The sequence below is a fragment of the Curcuma longa genome, chromosome 21 (genome assembly GCF_044706935.1).
Source record: "Curcuma longa cultivar G26 ecotype Majalengka, Jawa Barat chromosome 21, ITB_CL_G26_1.1, whole genome shotgun sequence".
Classification (NCBI taxonomy): domain Eukaryota; kingdom Viridiplantae; phylum Streptophyta; class Magnoliopsida; order Zingiberales; family Zingiberaceae; genus Curcuma; species Curcuma longa.
The window spans coordinates 7311788-7336512 of NC_133881.1; the positions used below are offsets into that span (position 1 = coordinate 7311788).

Sequence of the window (24725 nt, forward strand, 5' to 3'; positions counted from 1 at the left end):
GTTGAATAAATGAAATGAACGAAAGAAAGAAACTGTAGCGTCCGTCGAGGGCCCACGTAAGGGCGGGCGTTACAGCTGACTCTTCTTCCTATATTTTAATGTTATACAATTTATTTAATAGTAAATCATGTTTGTAAACTTTGGCATTGGAAGTCCTTTTGTGTAGCTCGACTAACTTGTCCCATAAGTCCTTCACGCTGATGAAGGGGCCTATATGGTTGAGCTCCTCCTTAATTAGACTACATTAGAGGGTTTGAGTTGTTTTGGTGTCGGCTTCGATCTAGTTTTTTGGTGGTGTTGTCCCACTTCTCACACCCCAGTGGCATTCCTTGCTCGTTGGTTGGTAGTGTGAATCCGATTTGGATCACAATCCACATCTCCACTTGGGTCTTCAAGTGAAACTCGATTCATCCCTATCAGTAGCCAAAATCATTGCAAGAGAATAGTGGTGGTCGGATGGTACTGTAGCCTTCCTAATGGGTCATTCAGTGAAAATCTTGCAAAATAATAAAAAAATAAAGAACTGTACCAAGACTTGATCTTAGATTAGTAGTGTTAGAGAAAAAAAAATAAATAAACAAACTAGAAAAATCAAAATAAAAAAATTGATTGCTCGATTGGTGCTTGTACCAATTTAGAGTGCCACCGCTCTGATACTAATTGTAGGATTAAAAAGAGTGCTAGAGGAGGTGAATAACATACGTTTTCTCTCGTTTAAAATCTTGTTTTAACATTTTCAAATTAAGCAGTGGGATATAAAAACACAACATAATAGATACTTTTATTTTTACTTGGTTCCCGCGATTGTTGATTGTTTTGATGGACAATCCACTATTTATCTCTTTCTCAAAAGAGAGAGAGACTTCATCTTTTTATAAAAATTGAGGAATAGTAACACATTTATTGTTCCTTTGAAATTAAAGCACAAATATGAGTAAAGTAAAAACAAATATATCGACAAGGAAAAAGATCCGAAGCTTGAGTAAAGTTGTCGGAATAGCAGTACAGTGCAATGTCGGCGTTTTTCGAAACGAGGCGGAGTAGAGGCACTTGAGAATTGATGATCTGAAGCTTCTGTCAAGGCATTCTTTTATAGCTCTAGATCGGTCTATCGATCAGCCTACTCAATATACCGATCGTCATGATAACTAGATCTAGATCTGGTTAATCAATCTATCGATCATCGAGTTTGGTCTACTAATCCGTCTACCCTCCAACCAGCTTCGACCATGTCATCTTGTCAATGAAGATCCTTTGCCACATCAGTGTCACAGTCCTTATCCTTGACCACACCCTCTGCTACGTCAGCTAGTCAAAATCTATCTTTTTGCCACGTTAGTATGTTTATCTTTATCCTGTGTCATGTCAGCCATCCGAGACTCATTCAGCCCACATCGGATGACACATCATCACACTAGATGACCAAGATGACACTTCAGTGTTTAGTATACTGAACCAGCCTTTCGGTCTATCGAACCGTTCAATCTACCAATCGGGCCAATCGGTCTACCGATCCCTGTAAAATTGAGTTAACACAGTAATATGGAATTTAGAGTAATATCTAATAATTAACACTACCCGATCTCGACTTCAGAATTTACGTGCTAGGTTTGATCGTCGCCTAAGGATGCCCCCATAAAGTGGACACATCCTTACCCGTTCTTCCTTTTGGAAGAACCACTCTACACTAGGAACTTATCTCAACTTACCTTTGGTTAAACCTTGATCCTTTAGACCTGTTTAGATTTTTTATTTAACATATGACCACACTTTTTGACTTGATCTCTGGTCCTCTCTAATCCATCAAGTCCTTCTTGTAGGACCGGTGGACGCACTAGAGGGAGGGGTGAATAGCGTTCATTGTTTGTTCTTTCTTGTGACAAAATTAGTAACACAAGCATAGGGACACGTGGATTTACTTGGTTCCTAACCCCCCAGGGTTAGTATGTCCAAGGCTTATGCATGGGAAGACGTTCATCCACTAAAAGTCTCCTTTTCGAACCTCTGTCTGAAGGCATAAAAACCTATCTTACAGTTCAATAATAGAAATATGAAATACAAGAATATACGATTTAAATAAAAATAAGAACAACACCCATTGGACCGATTTGGAAATCTTGAGCGCAGTACACTCCTCCTAGAACTTTTCCATTTGCACGAGCCTAGCTCCGTTCGCGTTTAACAGCACCGTAGGATAAAAAATGAGGAGTAGAGAATATATTCCTTGTGGTGTACGTTGAGGCCCTTATATAGACTCTTCTGGGCGCTCTTCTGGGCGCCTGGATTCTTATCCGAGCACCTGAAACTGATCCTATCTTGATCCAATTCCATCGATGTATCGGGGCCGATTCTTCCTGATCTGGGTGCTTGGACCATCCAGGGGCGCCTGGAGTAACATCTGGGCGCTCAGATCTAGTCAACTCGAGTTTGACCTGAGTTCACCCCGAGCTTGATTTGGATGCTTCAGTGTGCTTGTCTTATACTTTCTTCATCTTCCTTCCAGCTCCTAGTTCCTACAAGATAAACATACAAACACGCAAGAAACCTAAGCCTACCTATAGTCTATCTGATCTACTAGGCTTACCTAAGTCTTACCCTGTAGGTCTAACCTACTAGGCTTACCCGTGCCTAACTTCCAATTAGGACTAGTCACTTCTATAGGTAGACTTCCTACCTGCCAAACATCCGATCTTCCTTGACCTGTTTGGACTTTTCTTTGCCTAACATCCAGTTAGGACTAGTTATTTTCATAGATAGACTTCTCAGCTGCCAAATATTCGATCACCGTTGACCTGCTTGGACTTTTCCTTGTCTAACCTCCAGTTAGGATTTCATTGCCCAACTTCACTCACTAAGACTTCCTGCCCAGCCTCCAACGAGGACTTCCCGCTCAACTTCACTCACCAAGTTTTCCTTGCCCAGTCCTCCAAACAAGTCTTCGTTGTCTAATCCTCTAGATCAGGACTTCCTTTGCCTAGCCGCAACTAGGACTTTCCCTGCCTAGCCTCAACTAGATCTTCTCCTTGCCCGGTCTAACCAACTAGGACTTCTTATCTGGTCCAATTGATTAGAATTTTTTACTAGTCTTCTGATCAAACTGACCTGAATAGACTTGCTTATATCCAAATATTAGGTCATGTTTGGATCAACCTTTAGTCAAACTGACCATACCTAAATATATTGTCAAATATCGAAACTCTGAGGACAAATTATTGCTCCTTGCACCAATACCTCTTGCTTGGTATCCTTGATTTGCTAAGGCTTCCTTGCCTAGTATCTAGTCCAGTTGACCTACTAGGACTTTAACTTGCCTAGTATCCAATCAACTTGACCTACTAGGACTTTTATGATTGTACTACCTGCACACTTGATCAACCTTGTTAGGTCACAATTAAGTTTAACTATGAACCTTTGCCAACATTAAAATATATGTTCGATTATCAAGTGCACCCTGCACTAGACCCGATTATGGTTCACGATTCAAAACCACCAGTTCACTGTTTGATTCACGATTCATCACGATTCAAGATTATTAATATTTTAAATTTATAAATTTATTAAAAAAATATACATAAAGAAGGACTTACACTTATTTAAGTTATCTATGTATCCACTATAATTTTAAAGGAATATCTTGAACCTTAGAAGTATCACCATCAGTACTTCTTTGTATCTCGAGTGTTAGAACTTATTTAGGCTTGTTATCAATAAATTAAATATCATAATTCTCATTTAGATTGACTATTTCCTTGTTGTTCTGAGATCGAAATGATGAACAACCTCCTTACATAATAATTGAAGAATTGAAGTCGAAAACGATTGAGATTTTATAATTGAAAGATGAGAGTAGAGAAGATGATTTGAAAATGATGAAATAAAGTCTTTATTTATAGAATTTAGAGAATAATGAATACTAAATTGTAACTATTGATCAAAAAATAGTCAAATATTCTCAACCGTTAAAAATAGAAAAAAAATCCCCTCTCCTCTAACAATCAAAATTGTTTTTACTTCATCCTTCTAGCATAAATGAACTACTATAGAGTTAAAAGAAATTATTTACTCTCTTACTTTTCTTCCAACTATTAAGAATAGAAATATAGTAAAAAAAACTATTGATTAGTTATTAAATAATAAAATAACACATAAAAATGTCCATAGTTATAGTTTAGTTGGTTAGGATATTAAACCCTCATCTAGGAGACCCAAGTTTGAGTCTCAACATTGGAGTTTTTAAACAAATTTTTATTATAAAATAATCCTCATAAAATCGACAGTTCAAATCAATAAAAATAGTTGGTTCGACGGTTAACCGTCGGTTTAGCAATTTTTATTGGATTGGATCTGTTACTAGCCTAGCAGGGCGCCCCTTGTTTCTAAGAGAAGAGGACGAGTTATTCACATTTAATTTAATGGTTAGAGGTGAACTGAAAGCTAGGAAGTGGTAATTAAGATACCCCCGGGGGAAAAGAGAGATGTCTCCTATGTTACCCATAATATGTGAAAGTATCAACGTAATTTCATAGACCCGATTATGGACTTGGGTTCGAACCCGACTAGGGTTCTAGCCTACCCTACACCAACAAGATTAGCCAAGTTAAATTAATATGACTTTAAAAGACTTTTTATGTTACACATTTACTTTTATGAAGTTTGTTAATCTCAAAAATAATGAAGATTTTCAACTAACACAACACAATGCATTTATGAAATGATTAGCATATCACTACTGAAATTGCCACCCCGTGGTTAGGCGAGTTGTAAGGGGTTGATCTCATTATTTGAAATTTGATCTGATATGGAGGGGGGGGGGGGGATTGCCTTTTGTGCTTGTTTGGAAGCCAAGAAGTAAGAAGCAATAAAGACGAATGATTTTATATGGTTCGACAATCCTCCCATGGACACCTACTCCATAGTCGTGATCCATAAGGTTGATCACCTCTCAAAGTTCCTCTAAACTTTCTCCTCCTTGGTTGACAACCAAAGGTAGAGAAACATTCTTACAACTTTTCTTACACTAATGTATAATTTAAGTAAAAAAGAGTAGAGAATGAGAGTTACAAAGGCTTGAGCACAAGAGAATAAGAACAACAAATTGAAGTTTTTAGTAGTCTTCTCGACCCTCTAAGTATTGCATTTATAGAGCTTTCTCTTGAATTGCATTCAGTTACTATTTTGTTGTTTTGTCCATCCTTAGTCAACTGCTAAAAGACCATAAGCTGACTGCATCACTTGCTGAGGTGATTATTGATTAGGTCAATGATTTCTTGCATGATCATTTTTGCTAGAGAGTTTATCCAATTGACTTCTTGTTAGTACTAGTCGACTGCTCCAATAGTAACTAGCGAAGATTGGATCATTGCTGAAGATCACTAGCAAATTAATGTCTCAATTTTTAGATTTTATTTTAAGTAGCCAACTGCTATAATTGACTGTCTTCTCTAGTTGACTACACAATCAACTAGTCCCAATCTATTATAAATAGAACCATTCTATTCATTTTGAATTTGCCAAAATGGACTACTTGATCAATTGCTCAGGATTAATGGACTAATAATAATGTACCAATCGACCCAAATATCATAAATTGAAACCTTATTTAGTTCGTGATATCAAATTTGGGATTTACTAATTGATGATTAGCAAATTAGCAGTCGACTGCTTATACTTTATTTTAGAATACCACCAATTGAATAGCTTATTTTATTTATCATTGTTGTTTAAACCTTGATCAGTTGACTAACATTTTCATACCAATCGATTAGTCAACTAACTTGACTATTAAGTCCAAGTTGTAGGATCAAATGCACTAAAGGAGGTGAATAATGTTTCTTTTTTAAAAATTGTACTTATCTATAGAGTCAGTATGCAATGAAATATGCACAATAACAAGAGTAAAATATAAGAACAAAAAGTAACGACACTTGGATTTACATGGTTCGGGAACCCCTAAGGGCTTCTATTCCACGGACTATACCTCGATCGCTAGTCACTAAATTTTTGTTATTTTTGGGCACCTTTTGGAGGTGTCCTGAATAAACAAAATGATAAGTATAAATAAGGTGTTACTAAAAGAGATCACCTCTAGAAGCCTTGAATGTAGTTGCACCAGTCCTAGCGCTTCTTGGATCAATCAAATAGCAACACGAGCATTATGAAAACTCTAAGCATATGGAAGAGAATATGTGTAGATGAATTGATATCTTTGAATACGAGCTCCTGACCTTCTTTTATAGAACTCTACCGAGTTGCTGACATGACACCTTTTTGTCATCTTGAACAGCTCTGGTCGCCCAGACTCCGCTGACTCAACTATCGACTTTATCCATGAACAAGTTAGATTTGGATGACTAAACAACTTTTTAATCACTCGAACCATCTCTGGTCGCTTAGAAGCCTAGTTAAACTAGATCTTTGATTGACTCACCTAGATTGTCTCGATCTGGGCTTTAGATCGCATGGACAACTTTTGGTCGCTTAGACCACTTCTGGTCTTCCGGATTGCAGGTGTCTAGAAGTTGCTTCGGGTCACCTGGAAACGTCGGCCACAATTCTTCTTTGATTGCCTATTTAATTTAGGTTTGCTTCCTATAACACAAAATTAATTCAAATATAATGTAAATCATAATAATATGCCTAATATATAGTCTACCTAAACTACTATGCCTGTTAGGTATTTAGTCTTCCTGATCTACTGGGACTTTTCTTTTGCTCAAGTTTATTCCTCCAAGACTTCCTTACTTAGAGTTTACTCCTATAAAGTTTTCCTGTTGCTTGGAGTTTACTCCTTCAATTCTTCTATTTACCTAGAGTTCACTCCTCTAGGATTTTTTCCTTACTGAGAGTTCACTCTTCCAAGACTTCCCTTTACCTAGAGTTTACTCCTTTAGGGGTTTTCTCATGCTTGGAGTTCACTTTTCCAAGACTTTCCTCTACCTAGAGTTCACTTCTCTAAGGTTTTTATTTTGCTAAGCATTTGAGCCGCCTTTGACCTACTTGGACTTCCCACTGTTGGTGATGGGAGCACCACATCGAACTTATATTTTAATATATGGCTAATTTTAAATTTAGTCTATTGGTAATCTAACAAGTTTGTCAAGTGTGTATGTGTAGATAACTTGACAAAAGGAGAAGTTCTGGTTTGGGACCAAGCAAAAGGCAAATACCTAGTGGGACTAGGCATCAGAAAACCATAATGGGACTAGACAAAGAAGTCCTAGTTGAGAATCATGCAAGCAAGACCTAGTTGTGAATTAGGTGAAGCAAGTTCAAGAGAGTCAGCTAGGAGCTGAGGTCTTGGTAATAAGTCCAAGCAAGTCAGCTGGAAGCTAAGGTCTTAGTAACCAAGTCTGGATAGGTCAAATAGGAGCTGAACATCTAGCTAAGGTAAAAAAAAAAGAAGTTTAATACTACTATTCTTACGCATGTATTTTATCTTGTAGGGAAGTTTTTCAATGATTCTAGGTGAACCTATGGAATTCTAGACAACTAGTTGGGGATAAGTCTCGACTGATGGAGTCAAAGCTTATAGGCAATCAAAGCAAGGAGCAGGGTGACCTCAGCGTCTGGATGACCAGAGAAGGCTTTCAGATGACCAGAGATGATGAGATCCAGCGATCCAGAGGAACTGATGAAGATCTGAGTTTGACCATGCTCTAGGCGACCGGAAGGAGTCTAGCAACTAGAGATTAGAAAATATTATCAATGGGATAATGTTTCTAGCCACATCAGCATATTTCAGGCAATCGAAAGGGGCTTCCAATCGATCAGAGTGTTTCCAAGTCAACATCCTCTATAAAAGGAGACTCGAGGTAGTGATTTCCACAATCAATTCATCAAGTCTCTCATCTCGATACTCTATTTGTGTGCTTCTGCATCCGCATGCTGACGTGTTGCTCGCGAACTTCAATTCAATTGCCAACTAGGACTCATAAATTTTTTTCCTTTTTAGTTGTCATATATATTTTGTATTTAATTGTGCTTAATTTTTTAGATTCATTTTAAAGGGTTTCTCTATCTCCAAAGACTTTCTAAAAAAGAGAGATTTTAAATAAGAATTAATTTTTAAATTAATCTTCTGTACTATATTCTATTTAGCATTCGCTTGATATTGTATGCTTATTGTGCTATAATAAACAGTAATATGAAATTTTAAGGCATGAGTTTGATAGTTCCCTGACTGTCTGGTCTCGACTTCAAAAATTGAGTGAACCTCTTAATTAGATCGTCGCCTAAGGATGCCCCTAAAAGAGGACTGGTCTTACCCGTTCTTCCTTTCGGAAGAATAACTCCACTCCAGGAGCTTACCTCAACTTATCGTTGGCCAAACCTTGGTCCTCTAACCCTATTTGGGCTTTTTACTCAACATTCAATTACTTGACCCCCAGAGCTTTCTAACTTGATTTTTGATTCTCTCTGACTCATCAAGTCCCTCCTACTTGGTGTCCTGAGCTATTAAGACTTGCACCAATATTTTATCATGAGATTAGAAGATATAAGTGTGTAAGAGATATATTCCTTTAATCATCTATTAGTGATGTCTATCCTTCCTTCTTAAAGCCTTGGTTTATAGGAGCAAGAGCATGAGGCGACCTCTCTTTGGCTGGCGTTGTCATCAATTGCCATCTTTCGTTTTAATGCATATATCCATGTCCATTGAGACATAAATCATTGAAGCAATTCATGTTAAGTTAAATAGAGTTGTCAATTTGAATTGGATATATTAGGTTGGTTTATCCTGTCAAATAATTTAAGCAGGATTGAAATTTTATCACTTATTTTAAAAGTAGACCTAAACTGATTAGCTCGTGTGGATTATGGATCCAAATTGGTCAGTCTGTGGTGGGTTTAGATTGGCCATGGATTGACAAGGAAAAGAAAAATCCAAAGTTGAATTATAAATTATGAATTTATGAAGTTATATGTATTTTTTAGTCTAAATTATGATTTTTTTTAATGTCAATTACTTTGGTTAATGCATATAAATATGAAATAAAAAATTAAAAATTTTATTAAATATTTTGTGGAATTGTTTATTTATGAAATGATCAAATTCTAGAAATTTTTTTCTATATATATTTTTTTATGATCTAACTCATCTAATCCACAATCCATTTGAGATTTATTATTTTTTCTATATATTTATTTTATGATCTAAAAGTTAGATTTGATTGATAATTTATTATTTAATTTTAATCATACTGATTAGAGATTGATATTTTTTATAAAAAATACTTTTAAAAGATTGATAATTTAAATTTTTACTATAAAAATTAGATTTGATTGATAATTTATTATTTTTATTTTAATCATACTTATTAGTGATTGATATATTTTTAAAAAATACTTTTAAAAGTTTAAAAATATATTTAATATTGTATCGGGTTATTTCTTACTAAATTTTATTTTTTTAATCTTTATTTCTTCTCTTTAATCATCATTTTTATATTATTATTATTGTGTCTTACTTCTCCACAAGTTATCATGCGCATCTTTTTTTTAAAAATAATTTATCATCGATGTTAAAAAAAATTATAAGCTAAATATTTTTGATTAAATAAATTTAATCGATAATTTATTAAAGTTAAAATTGATAAAAGAACAGTCCGTACAAAATTTTCATCAATTAAAATATATATTAATAATATTATAATAATTTATCATTAATTATCAAATTTAATTAGTTTTTTTAATATTTTATTTGTGAAATTTAATTTTATTTAGTTAAGTAAAAATATTTATTAGATAAATATATTATTTTTAATAAATTATGTTGGAAAGTTTAGTAGAAACAATTTTATTTTTAAAATTTACTAATAAAAAAAAGTGAAACTTAGCACAATGATAAAATTATTATTATGTAATTTAAAGATCATGATTTTCAACTACTAAAATAACCTTTTATAATTTTAAATTTTATTAATAAAATCACATATCTTTAATAATATTTTTTATAAATAATTTTTTAAAAAAATATTAAAATTTTAAATATATTTTATAAATAATTTATCTCGTCAATCAAATGATATCAGTCACGAACCGATCTATTTGACGGTTCTAATATTAAACCTATCCAAATTAATTAATTAATTTTTTATTCTATAATTTATTATTATTATTATTTATTATTATTCGGGGTTGGGTTCCCATAAAATCAAACCGGTCTTCAAACCCTCGCGACCCGGATCAAACCAAACAAAATCAACGGCTGGCACAATATCCCAGTCCAAAGCGTTAACGTGACCCGCTATAAGAACCGCCCACTTCCTTATCTCCAAATCCCCCGACGAAACCCTCGACGCCGGTCCAACGCACCAGCCGCCGCCGCCGCCACCACTGCCAAGGTAACCTGCCACACTTCCTCTGCGATTCGTCCAGATCCCACTGGTAAAGCCTCGCTGCATTTCGCTACTCTATCATATTCTTAGCCTGTCCATCTTAGGGTTCGAGAATAACGAAAACGCCGAATTCAGTTGTTCTCGTACTTGGCGAACTTTAACTATAACGTTTTTGATGTTTTTGGTAGGCTTAGTTCGTCACGTCGTTTTTCGTTGATTCTCGTTTTTCCTTCGTTGTAGAAATCATGAGCAAGAGATACAGTCGAACTATCTACGTCGGCAATCTCCCTGGTGATATTCGTGAAAAGGAGGTCGAAGATCTATTCTACAAGGTCTATTATGTTTTATTGCTCCCATTATTTTTTTATTTGAGGAAAAATCTCCTCTTGCTGTGTCTAACTTTAAAAACTGTCTTGGTTCTTTGAAGCTCTCTTTGGGCTTTTAATTTCTTATTCTACTACCACTGCATCTGTTTACAAAGTAAAAAAATGAAATCTTATTATAGTGATGCATTCCTGCAAGTTCTAATGGTAGGGGGTCAGAATAGTGCAGTTTCACTTTAGGGATGTACAATGTGTTTTATTAGTCAAATTAGTATTGAGCTGGGTTCTTGTTTTTTTAATTCATATAGTTTATGTGCTGCATGGTTTTAAAAAGCCCTCACTTAGGTCACATATGCAGCCCCCTAGGCGAATTTTGAATGAGACACAGGTAAATATATTATATGGCGAATGAAGTTTGAATGTGTGGTTAAAAACCTGATTTAGTCATTTAAATCTGTTTAAACTGGAATTAAATGGACTTAAAAACCTAGGCTACTTATTTAGTAACTTGTAACTTTTAAGTGTTAACTCATTTATTGATTTGCAAGTGATAAATACTTATCAATATAAATAATTTTTTCATTAATTTAGTGCTGACCGCATACCACATGTGTGCTATTTATTGGGTCAACAACATACCTTGCATACACTTTTTGAGACCTTGATGTGCTGTACTCATGCTTACTAACCTCTTTGTAGATGTATACTATATGAACATGTTATTTGTCATCAATTTGAATCCTTTGTCCTAACTCCATTTGTGGTACACATTTTTTATCCTCACATTGCACTTTATTTATAGATTCACCATTCATGACGGGCTTCAGATTTATTATTTTTCCTTCTTTTTATTGTTTAAGTAAATGATAGTTGCTTAAAGTCCTGAGCACAAGATCTTATCTACTTTATTTATCATATTTGGAATTTTGAGAGTAGTATAAAGTGCTCTAGGCTTTTCAGTAACTTGAAATAATCCTTGATCTTTCCTATATGATCCTTTCACTTTCAGTCCCTTATTTGACATTCAGTCTGGTTATGTGCAGTATGGATCAATTATTGATATCGACTTGAAGATTCCTCCAAGGCCTCCAGGTTATGCATTCGTTGAGGTAATGCACCTTATTTAACCATACTGTAATCACAGAAGCTTACCATGGGTTTAAAGCTTTATGCTAAATTGCAATGTTCCAAAAGTCATATACTTGGTTCATTACTAACTACAAAAATAGGTAGCGATATAAACTTTTATACGAACTACTGGTTATTACGTATATGTTCTAACTGTGGATCTTGTTGCAGTTTGAAGATGCCCGTGATGCTGAAGATGCTATTCGTGGTCGTGATGGATATAATTTTGATGGTCACAGATTAAGGGTGGGTATATTGATGCAAACTGATCAATTTTTTTGTTTGTTTGTTTATTTATTTATAACAAACTTATTTCTTTTACAACTCTCATGCTATTATATGGTGGTAGGTGGAACTTGCTCATGGTGGAAGAGGCCAATCGTCATCCCTCGATAGGCACAGTAGCTATAGCAGTGCAGGTCGACGTGGTGGTGTTTCCAGGCGCTCAGAGTTTCGTGGTGTGTACTTCATTTAAAATTTTGTGTTTAAATTATCATTTAAAAGTGACTTTGGTTATTTGTTTCTTTCATAATGGTTCCATGTAGTTATGGTCACCGGATTGCCTTCCTCGGCATCATGGCAAGACCTAAAGGTTTGTTCATCATCTACTATGCTAATGTTGACAATTCTTGATATTATATAGAGAATTAATGTGGAACTTCTTTAGGATCACATGCGCAGAGCTGGTGATGTTTGCTTTTCTGAAGTTTTCCGTGATGGTGGTGGTGAGCTGCTTTGTCTTTATTTCAAGAAATATAATTTACTTTATCTTTTTTTATGCAGGCAGATCTTTACCAGTTTTTAGATACATGCACCCTTGCATGCTTCTTATGCACTAGAATTTTAGTTTTAATTTCTACATGATAAAATGCCCCCTTGGCAACCGTGGGAATTGGTCTGATTTTAGACAAACATTATTACATGATATTACTAGCATGACACTGTTAAGATTCACATATTCTTTTGTTGATGTAATTCATGAAAGCGTAATAATACTTTCTTAGGCATGAAAGGTTAAATTGATTTGGTAAGGTTTTATGCTTTTGATAGTTTGGCTCCTGTCATATTTATCAAAATCAGTATAAATTTTAGAGTCAGACAAATAATCTGTCACTTATATGGAACAATTAAGCTGGTGGAATTTGAACCAATAGATAAAATATTAAAGGTGAGAAAAATATGGTAAAATTATTTTGTACATGAGATTAGAATCAGAATAGGTAAGAAAAAATATCTAATGGAAAGAAAGATATAATAAAAGTACTTTAGGTATGCCACCGAAAAGTATTCAAAAAATATAATGAAATTATTATGTTACAGTTCTAAAGTATTTATAATTTGATTGATAAAACAAATTATATTATTATGATATTATAATAATAATCATATTCTATCTTACATTTTCTTTTAATTAGATTATTAATAAATCATGTTAATTAAACATGAGGTTTGATAAGGTTGTATAATGAAAGGGATTATCTAAGGCGTTATAGAGCTTATCTAAAATGTCATGACTTACCTACAATCAATATTAAGAGTCTTTTTGAGCCTACTCTTTTAGATTATGAGTAAATAAGATATTTTGTTTGTTATATTTCATTTGTTTCACTTAAAGAATATTAATTTATATTTACATCCATATCAGATAATTAATTCTTAAAATGTGGCATATATTTCTCCATCAAATTTCTTTTCATTTCATACCAATGTATAGTTCATTCGTATCTGGATTGACCCCTAATGGTTTGGGTATATCGCTAATATTTTCTAGTCAGTCCACTAAGTATAAATGTGAATATGACAAATCATACCTCTTTAATAGAGGTCATCCATGATAGCCAAAGTAGTTCTCCAAATCCATTAGAAATTTATCAGGATCTATTCTTTCAACAAAAAACAAGAGCCTTTGTGTTAATAGGTCTAGAGTTATACGAATTAGGATTTTAAGGAATATGACTTAGTTTCTACATATAAGATAATAGAATTGTGAATTTGTGTACATGTTATTCTAGATTTAGTAGTGCATGGATTTAGAAGTGCATGAATAAAAATATCTATTAAAATCATTAAAATGATCCATTTTAGTTTTTAAAGCTCGTCTTCCATAAGTTGTTGTCTTTATGCCTCTTATTTTTCTTATATTTTGTGAATGTTCGGGTGGTTTTAGGATGATGTCTAGTAATGGTGCTTACAAAATAAAGGAATGCAATAAATTCAATGCAATGCATGAAAATATAATGAATATTAAAAAATTAAAATGCAAATAATGGACACTGATGGTGTTCTTTTATATAAGCAACGTAAATGATATTTAAAAAGTGAAAAGCTAACTAAATATAAAATATTTAAATTGACCAACTATACTAACAACAATCAAACTTTATCTCACTAGGTGGGCTTGACTATATGAATCCTCTTACATCATTGGCTTCTATATCCTACTATATCATCATATATATTTAAATAAATTTTATCATGTTATTTTATTGCTAAGTCTTCTTTGTCTTTTTTCTCATTAATGTGTGCATTTGTCATAATTTCACATTACCTAATTGGAGTTTTTATTAGTTGTGTAAGTATATGTTTATATCATCTTAAACTCGTTTCTTGGAGTTTTCTTTTAATAGACGTAACCTTAACTTTCTTTCTAATATTCTCATTTCTTATATGCTCATTCTTGTTTGTCCGCATATCCATTTTAATATTCTCATTTTTATGGCTCTTATCTTCTACTCGTGTTTTCGAGTCATAGCTTAATATTTAACTCCATGTAACATTGCAAGTTTAAGTGCCATTTTGTAGAATTTCTTTTTACATTTTAGTGGTACTTTACAATTATAAAGAACACATGATGCTCTCTATTTCAACCATCTTAATTATATTCTATGTATGATATCTTTTTAAATCCTTCTATCCTTTTGCAAAAATAATCCGGTGCCGCGGCGGAACAAATTTTTTCATTAAATACTTAAAGCTATAACTCGTGATCTCTTATCTCAACAATTGTCTTACTACGTCTAATATTGCTAAATGTAATTTCTATATATTCTGTCTTTACTCTATTATGCCTAAAGCCTTTCACTTTCAGTGTTTTCTATCAAAATTCAAATTTAATATTTACTTCTTATGTCTCATCTACTAAAGCAATATCATGTACAAATAATATGCACCATCATAATGTATTGTGGATGTTCCTAGTGAGTTATTAGTGTAAAAAGATAGAGTTTTAAAGATAATCTTTGAGGTATTCCTATTTTTATAGGAAATACTTTGATTAATCCACGTATTCTTCACTCTTGTCATTACATCCTCACATAAATCCTTAATTATTTCAATATATGCTATGTTAATACCTTTCTTTTCTAGAATTTTCACATAATTTCTTTCATGACTATGTGCAAGTCTTATTTTTTTCGATAGTTTTCAATTAATTGTCTAAGAAATGTATAGTTTCTATTGTTAACCTTCTAGATGTGAATTTAAATATATTTTTGATCACCATAGTTTCCTTCTTCATGGAGCTGAAACTAATATAAAATATCTCTAAAATTTAAAGGAAAGCTTTATAAAATGACGGTTAAACTTATAATGTTATATGAAGTTGAATGTTGGACTACTTCTAAAGTTTGAATTCTATGATGAAAAGTTTAATTTTTATATTCCTCTGACTTAATTAAATTATTTAAGTTAAATTGGTCACAATCTTAATGGAAATATCTCTTCCATCACTTTTTTATTTTTTTCATCATTTATTAGTACTTTATTGCATTCATTTTTAATGCATCTTATTTAGGTAAGATTTTTTTTATTTTTTTCTCTCTCACTTTAGTTATGTTTTCCCCCTTTCTTTTGTATCCATTTGTCGATATTAGCATTCTAAAGTTTTATTCTCGGCTTCACTCACTGCTTTTTTGGTCTCTTTCTTGGCTACTATATGCTTTTTAATTTTCTTTGTTTTTTCTTCACTTTTTTTGTACTTTCTCGTTCCACCATCCACCACTAACATTCTTTATTTTGTCGGGCACGGACATGTTTTTTTAACTCACGAATACGCTTTGGTCAGCATTTAAATTTGTCAACTAAATAAACAAAAGTAATTTTCAAAGAGAGTCATTGATTAAACCAAAGCGAACTGCGATGTTGAAGTTGTCACATGGCTTCAGCCTGATGAATAGATATTGGTAATTCCTCTTTTGTGGTTTTACAACTCCTTAAGCCGAATTTAAGTCTTTAATCAAACCTTTGACATGTTTGCTGCTGCAGCAACTTGATCCAAGATAGCTTTGGTAGCTTTCTCTTCCATTATAAGTCTGTTTTTTCTTTCTTTCTCTGCTGCTGTTTGTTTCTCCCTTTTTCCAAACAGAGGGTAATCTGTAATTTTACAAATTAACTAAACTGTAAATGCCTAAATAAGGCAGAGGGGTAACATCAATTTCAGTGGGAGATAACTCAGATGTCGAGCAGCTAGTGCTGCATGATCAACCTAAGGTCGCTGCACAAATCATGGGTTTTAATTTTCGCCAAGCCAGTCATGTGCATGGAGCTGCAATCTGCCCGGAAAGGTAATCAATTTTGTGGTAGATGAGCAGCAAGGTGATGCGGCAATAGAATGAATCTTGGTTCGGCCATAAGCGACAGTGTGTTAGTAAGGTTGCAACAAATATGGATGGTTCTATGTAGATGAATTTGAAGATGTGATGTGGTCGAGTGGCTACAAGGCATGCATGCCGGTAGTGGATAGGTGGTGGCGTGACATGGAAGAGATGGCACAACACACAAAGAGGGTGGACGTCTTTCTCCTTGTGCCTATGCATAGATTTGGTGAGTAGTTTGATGAGATGGTGGTGCAGTGCTAGGAGCTAGTGGATGATGGATGAACAAGGAATTACTTGATGGAGTAGGGAATGTTAGTGCAATTATGTCCCAGGTTGTTGAGTTTGACCGATTGATTGATACTTAGGGAGATTACAATAGTGGGGAGATTTGTTGGTACAATCATACTCAAGTGATTGAGTTCGACCAAGTAGTTTTATTGCTTGGGCAAATGTTTAAGTTAGACTTATATTGTGATTACAAGTGTAGTTTACTTGACAAAGTTATTGTAGGTGTAATGGATGCTGTCCAAATTGGTTAAGGTGGCTAGACACTTAGCAACTAGAAAAGTTCAAGTAGATAGATGATTGAATATGTGACAAATGGAAATCCAAGAAGATTAAGAGTGATTAGATGTTTGGCAAATGAAAGACTAATAGGCCAAAGTTTACTGAATAATTGACAAATAAGGAAGATGCGAGGTCTAAAGGTGAGGTCTCATAGTAAGGAAGACATGTATGTGAGATTTCTTGGTAGATAAAGTCTCTAAAGATGAGGCTTCTTGGTAGATAATTCCTGATGAGTTGTGAGAGTGGAGCAAACCTGTAATTTGGGATGCAGAAAGAATTTGACTTTGATAAGGACTTGACTTAGAATTGGTTGTAGTTAATGATCTAGTTGATTGAAGCTTTGGATTTTGTTGACTTAGGTGTGAGTCGACTAGGAAATCGAGTCAGGATGATCTTTAGTGAATAATATATTTCTATTTGGGATAGAATTGACTCTATAATGGAATGGAATGAACTCAGTTCAGTGGACAATCGACTGGGATAATTTGATTGGACAGATGACTGGATAACTGATTGATTTCTTGACAACAAGATTCCTACTTTCAGTTGGCTTATGTTGTATAGTGGTTTAGTCAGTTGGTTTATGTAGTGGCTTACGTGATACGTGATACTCTACTATTCGTTTATGCGCAGAAGGTAGATATGAATTGGGTTAAAGAGGTGACTTTTTCTTGCGGAATGTGTTTTCGGGCTAAAGTGAAGTTGAGTTGAAAGCTATAAATATGAGACCAAAGGAGCTAATGGGAATAATTAAAAGTGCTTATACTTAATATCCAAAACACTCTTCGCTAGTTTTTTTTTTAAATTTTCATTGTGAAACTTAAGGTTTCTACTTTCATACTTGTTTCATTACTACTTGTGCTTATTGCTATCACTTTTGTAAGAAGAATAATGGTAAGAGGTTTCTATGTATATGGAAAGACCCAAGGAGGAGGATAGATAATGGTATTTGAGGAGTGACTTGCCAATGAGTTGTAGGCCAACTAGGGTTGTAATCCTAGGTAAAATTGATTTGTTAGCATTGCTTGAGTCTTTAATTGATGTTTTTGTATTTCATTGTGCAATTAACTTTAACATTAAATTAAAATGTACAATTACAATTTGAGGCTATTCCCTCTTCTAGCACCTAGATCGATCCGACAAGGGACATAAACCAAATTAGGAAATTTTAATACCAATTGATACAACACCAAATTATACGTGAAAATTGCATATAGAATATTGAGATTAAATTGATGAAGCAAAGGGGTAGCTATCTGGCACAATGTACTCAATGATTGTAATGATCTATGTTATTGCAAAGAGATATGATTTATAGATTCAATATCAACTAAACAAGGAAAGAAATATCACTCATTTGGAAATATAATAAGCCCAACTTAAAGGATTTCTACCATACTAAAACACCCATTAAACTCTGCTCAAATTAAAAAGTATCTAATTTAAAATTGAACCTACCAAATTCATTTACAATTTGAAATTCAAATCAATTCCTTTTTATCCAAAACTTTTTGAACGGTTGATTCCTTGTTTGCATCAATAGTGAAGTTAGGCCAAGAATACTTTAGGATATCATGGATTAACAAAGATATCATTATAGAAGCATTAAACTCTTGATCTAAATATTGATTTTGGTCTTTATCCAAACTATATGTTATTGATGCTCATCCATATCAATACATACGATCCTATTTGCAAGATCTATATTTAAGCTTATATTTACCTAGAAACAACATGAGAAAGGATATTATTCAATGTAATATATATAGTTATAATAATACAAATCTACATTATATAATTGTAATTCCTCTTGTCTACATTTGATCGCGCAATGAGAGAGTGATAACATGATGTTAACAAAAAAATAGTGGAGAGCCCAATGGATTTCTTGGGATATGATTGCACAAAGTGACCCTCATGTGGTGATTATTAGAACGTTTAAGAAGGGGTAATTGAGGGATCGAGCAACACAACAAGGAGAGGAGGAAGGGAAGAAGAATAAAAGTAGAATACTCATAGCCCACTTGCCCTTCTTGATTGTTGTTAGAATTTGTCTTTTTCAATATGGATGGAATAAAGGCCTATATCACTTGTTGGAAGCATTAGTAGTTCACTTTTAATTTGGTCCATAAGCCAAGCAACACTACAACACATTAGTGACTTCTATCGATTTTTTTCTTGCTACTGGAACATATACTCAATCTTTGTTATACTCATTTTTCAACTTTTAGTTTTCTACAATTCAAGCTCCAAATTTAATTTAGATACATCCATAGTTTAAATCTTCTACTGTGTCAGAGTGGCATGGTTGAAAAGTATTATTTCAATAAATTATTGAAACTTGATATTACTTGACATATGTAATCTATTTTTTTTTATCATTGTGTCAATTATGCGGATAATGGATTAGTATTCATACATATTGTTAAAATTTGACACCCCTTGGCATGCTATAAAATGCATAAAGATGTCCCTCGGGGCATGGCGCGTTGGTAAAGGTGGGGTGGGGACTCCCAGCTCATGAAAGTCCGAACCTCCAGTAGTGCATTATCGTACGCTTGTGGATTTAGAAAATTTGTGGTTATGGGGCATTTGCTCGAACCCAACCACCTTTCTTGGTTTTACCTTGATGACCAGTGGAAAATTTTCGTGGGGCTCGGCCGGTTATCTCTAGGATTAATCGGATCGTAAAAGTTAGATACCTAGATTACCAAAAAAATGCATAAAGATGAATTAAAATAATATTTATTTATTTTTGTATCTTTTATCTACACAATACAATGTTAAAACTGTAACAATTTAGATGAGGTACAAAATCAAAAGTTAGATATATAATTGTGTTCTCATTTTTTTTTCATTTCCTTCATCTTTCCCCTCCAATTCTCTACCGTCACTATATGTCTAAACACCGGTATGATATTTAAATAGCGTTGTTCTACTCAAGGTTTGAAACTCCTGGACCTTTGTTACATCCATAAATAAACACCGGTATGACATTATTAATTAGTTCATCTAGCAGTGCTAGTAATATATTGTCATAAATTTTTTTCTTTTACAATGAAGTGGTTTTTTCTAATCTATGTTCGATGCACTAATTTTTTTTCCAGTTCAATAAAATTGGATTTTCATAAATGAAGTTCTGTAAGATATGTTTGGTGTTATTCATGTGAACTTGATAGGCTGTGTTGTGCATAGCTTACTATGATCTCTCTTGTGTCCTCAGTCAAATGTGAATTAAGTTGATCATTACTGCTCACTTCAGAATGATTCCATATAAGCAAGCCATTTAATTTTCGTTGGCGTGTTAGTATATGTACTATTCATCTTTCATCAACTGGGATAAATAAAAAGCCTATTGACTCACCTTTTTGTCCATGTTTGGGTAATTTTATAGGTTAAGTGTAATTTGCCCCCTTCAATATGTAATCTAGTGTTCACTACTGCTTGTACAAATGCTTCATGACACTGGTCATTCTGCAAATCTCCAGCCTTTGTATATTGGTTTGATAATTTTGCAAATATCATGGCTAATTCTACATATTAGCTGTCATTTTGTGTCATCAATCACATTTATGTTTAACCAATTTTACATTGGTTAGACACTAATTATTTTTTGGCTTGTTTTAAGTAGAGGTTTTCATGCCTGATCTATGAAAATAGACATGCTCCAAGTTTCATTTTTTTTTGCGTGTGCAGGTACTGTTGGGATTGTAGATTATACGAACTATGATGATATGAAATATGCGGTCAGTTTCTATGCTCAAGTTAATGGCTTCTTTTGGGATATAAAACATCTCTGAGTCTCTTGACATATTTGCTCACATTAATTTATTTTTTAAGTTTGATTTACCTCTTAAGCCAAATAGTAATTAATGTTTGCAGATCAGGAAGCTTGATGACTCTGAGTTCAGGAATGCATTTTCACGGGCATATATAAGAGTATATTATATTTGACCATAACGTCTTCTGTCCATATGGCATGTCTAAGGATCTTCTTAGAACTTTCCTATCATTCTTTTACTAGGTAAAGGAGTATGATTCCAAGAGAAGCTTGTCTAGGAGTCGTAGCCGTAGCCGCTCTTTTTCAAGAAGCCCAACTCCAGCTCGTAGTAGGAGTCGCAGCCGAAGCCAAAGGTTTCATATTGTTTTACTCTCGTGGTTGTGGTCACAATGTGACTGAACTGATTCATATTAAATTGTTGAGCAGCAAATCTCCAAAGGCAAAGACATCACGCCATTCCCTATCTAAATCTCGATCAAGATCTGCATCTCCTCGTTCACGTTCTCGTTCAGCATCTAAAGGCCGGTCAGTATCAAGGTATAAGTGATAATTTTACATTGTGAACATGACCTACAAACGGGCACTCTATCATTTGCTTAGAGTCTGATAATTATTTATCATGGTTAAGTTTATCAGGTTCTTGCATTGGTATATATGAATTCAAACAAACATATAGTACAAAACTATATTTTTTGGGTGAGGTCTACAAGCCAAAGGATTGCAAGTTGGGGAAAGGGCTGTCTCTGTTTTTGCACTGAACACATGTATGGAGTATGAGGTAGATGTAACATAATCAGGAAGAATACTGGTTGAGTTAGGACCTGTTGAGTCTTAGACTTTAGCTGTGTGAGTCCATGCCTTTGACTTTGATCTTCATGTGGTCAATAATTTTGCCTTGTGTGTATGTTTGAGTGTGCATCTTTTTTTGGTGCACATTTATGTTGGAACAAACTAAACTGCACAAAAAAACTCAATCTTAGGAAAATTTGAGAAAAACTACATTTTACTAAACTCACCAGAACAGATTTAATTCAAAATGGAGCAATTTTTGCACACCTGCCAACATCCTATTTACCTTACCAGCAACAGAAATGAGGTGTTTTTACATATTTCCTTAATTGTTTTAATGATTAGAGATGGGAGATTTGTTTTGGGCCAGCCAGTATTCTGATTGTTAATCATCATCTGACTTTGTGATCATGTTTGTTTCCTGTGGAGCAACTTGTTTTTAGTCCTCATTCTCACTGGTTCCATTAGAAAGTAGCATGTTATGTTTTTGTTTTAGTTGTAAAAATATAAATGCCTTGGTAAGTTTTAATGAACTTGTTCATTTTTTTGTAGCATTTATCTTTTTAGCAGTCATGCTCTCTTATAATTCCTAGTAAAATTTCATGCTCTGTAATGGATCTATTTGTAAATGGTGCATATTGTCCAACCATTTTCTTCCATGCCGAGGATGTTGATTAAAGAGATGTTTAATAATGAAAATTAATACTAGATTCTAACTTTTAACCCTTTTGAGTCAGTTGTCGTGATGTCTGTGCCTGTTGCACAGCTATTTCATTGCCATTTGAAAGTTATCTTGTTTGTTCTTTAGATTGGGGCTTAAGCGGGATCTCTGGATTGGATATTAGGATCTGATTCGATTTGGTGCAAATGCATGCAACTATTTTGGTGTTGAGGTATGCTGTTTCATAGACGAGCAGTTTATGAAACCTGCAGAACATCTTGATCTTTACCACTAATGATGGCCTTTTCTGATAAGTGGGTTCGGGGCAGAAAGGAATGGTGCAATACCAGGCTGGATTACTCTATAAGCTAAGTGGATTTGGCCCTCACAGGACAAGTGCTAGGAACAACTTTTTCCACACGTTCTTCATCATTTTCTCAGTATTATAAGCTGCACACAGGATTCTGGATGTAGATTCCTTGGTATAAACAAATGATCCTTCCAATAGTGTACATAGGATTATCCTTATTTGCATAGATACCTGTTTATTTTTTTGTTCGTCTCTATCTTACTTATATGTGCCTGAGTTTTTAAGTATGCATTAAATTATTTTAGAAAAGTTTGAGCTCCTCTGTTCTCCTTCCGGAATGTATTCTGACGCTGAAGGGGCGTGTGTATTTTGGATAAAAGCAGCAATGTGGATATTGAATTCAGTTTTCTGAAACTTTTTGCAGATCTCCATTAAGATCACGATCGCCAGTTACTTCTGTAAGTTCAAATTTTCGTACGGTACCTTTTCATTTCCTACTGGTAAATGTTTTGAACTAACTAAAGTTTTGCATTTTAGCCTGTGAATGGCAAACCTGCAAGCAAAAGCCCTGACAAACGCAGTCGTAGCAGGAGCAGAAGCTTATCTCGATCTCGTTCTCCTGTGGTATAATTAGTTGTCGATTGCTAATTAATTTCACCATTTGCCTGGAGTATTTGGTTATCCTTTCTAGTATTGATTCTTGCAGGGGAGATCTGATTAAGAACAGCCTGTTTGCTACTGAAGATTGAATCTGATGCAACAGGATTGATGCTATTTTGACTAGTTGCTTCAATGGGGGTACTCTTATTTGCTATTGTACTTTTAAGTTTGAAGTATTTCTTTTCGATTATCTGTGAACAAACTTGTGGTTGATGATACTGAACTCAACCGTTGAACTTTAAGATGTTTTACACTAGTGAACTATTATGTCATCTTGTGATTTATCTGGATTATTTGTCCTTGCATAACATTTTTCTAACTTATTTTAATTTCTGAATTTCCCTTGCTAGAGTAAATAAATGATATACACTAGAAATGTGTCTTTTGTTATATTGGTTTTGTTGTTTATGCAAGCTCAGTCTTTTCGCCAAGGCAACAGTGGTGTAAGATTGATATCATGAGGTAGAGAAATCTTTTATAAATACGTGAACTTGTAGTAATATACAAATATAATAGATATAAGCAATACAACAAAAGTAATAGAGTAAATAAAAGATTATAAATGATCTTTTGAGTTGCTTTAGAATGATCTTTGGAAGCTTTGGAATTTAGCAGCACTCGCCCTATCACCTTCTAGAATAAATCTTGTGGTCATTGCTAAAACCTCCTTTAGAAGGTTTTCAATCATGATTTGAATTCGTTGATTGGTTGACTATTTGCTGGTACAGATAATCTCCTTTTAGCCAACTACATTATAGATGATAAGATTAATCTCCTTTTAGCCAACTACATTATAGATGATAAGATTTCAACTATTGTCGTTGAAGTTCTTATCTGAATCTCATCTCCTCGATAGTTTTTTCTTTTAATATTAATTGATTGTGCTAATTGACTACCTATCATTAATCGACTATCAAGGTGATCATAAAACTATCTATTTGACGTTATTTTACTTACTACTAGTAGATTAGTTCATTGTCTTTAACTATCTTTAACTTACTACTAGTAGATTAGTTCATTGTCTCAATTGATTGCAACATTTTTTAGTCATTTTTAATCCATTTGCCGTCTTGTGTTAAAAATATTATTTACCCACATGTGGTTGATTGATATAGTTTAGTTTATAGATGATATTGATTGATATCATTTAAAGTGTCTTTGTATATATAATATATATAGTTTTGTATATTTATCTTGTTGTATTGTAGTAAGTTTACAAGTTATTGTAAAATGTATCCAAATAATAAAAATAAGCTAGTGACTATTTTGAAAGTGATCCATGGATAAATCATTGATTATAGAATAAAAATTTAAGATTTTGAACTATATAAATAAAGTTTTATTTGGTTTGTAATATATTCTTTTATATTTGTATTTTAAGTATATATATATTTTGTTGTGTTAACTCGAATCATAGATGTACATAAATGAAAAAAGAATGGTTCGTTACTATGAAAAATTTGGCAGTAAATATTTAAATTATCGATTATAATGAATTTTAACTAGTAAATAATTATAATTATCGATTAATGAAGATTCGTCCCAAGTTGCCTTTAATGCCTTCTTGATTTTTC

The 24725-nt window shown here is 33.6% G+C and overlaps 1 protein-coding gene across 4 annotated transcripts; it reads left to right on the top strand.

Moving 5' to 3' along the window:
- Positions 1-10292: 10292 nt before the first annotated feature.
- Positions 10293-23459, top strand: LOC141814847 (serine/arginine-rich splicing factor SR30-like). Of its 4 annotated transcripts, XR_012600526.1 has the most exons (15): positions 10299-10386; positions 10578-10669; positions 11704-11769; positions 11960-12034; positions 12138-12246; positions 12334-12380; positions 12456-12513; positions 20647-20696; positions 20833-20889; positions 20975-21084; positions 21158-21268; positions 22329-22413; positions 22497-22663; positions 22916-22949; positions 23029-23115. XR_012600526.1 is itself a non-coding variant. In XM_074702797.1 (14 exons), the coding sequence occupies exons 2-14, from the start codon at positions 10583-10585 to the stop codon at positions 23210-23212; spliced, it is 906 nt and encodes a 301-aa protein (XP_074558898.1). In that variant the 5' UTR covers positions 10293-10343; positions 10578-10582; the 3' UTR covers positions 23213-23459. The 4 variants fall into 4 exon arrangements, 2 of the variants coding, with proteins under 2 accessions (XP_074558898.1, XP_074558897.1); XM_074702797.1 differs by lacking the exons at positions 22329-22413; positions 22497-22663 and adding an exon at positions 23198-23459 and having other exon boundaries at positions 10293-10343; XR_012600527.1 differs by lacking the exons at positions 22916-22949; positions 23029-23115 and adding an exon at positions 22797-22890.
- The last annotated feature ends 1266 nt before the right edge of the window (positions 23460-24725 follow it).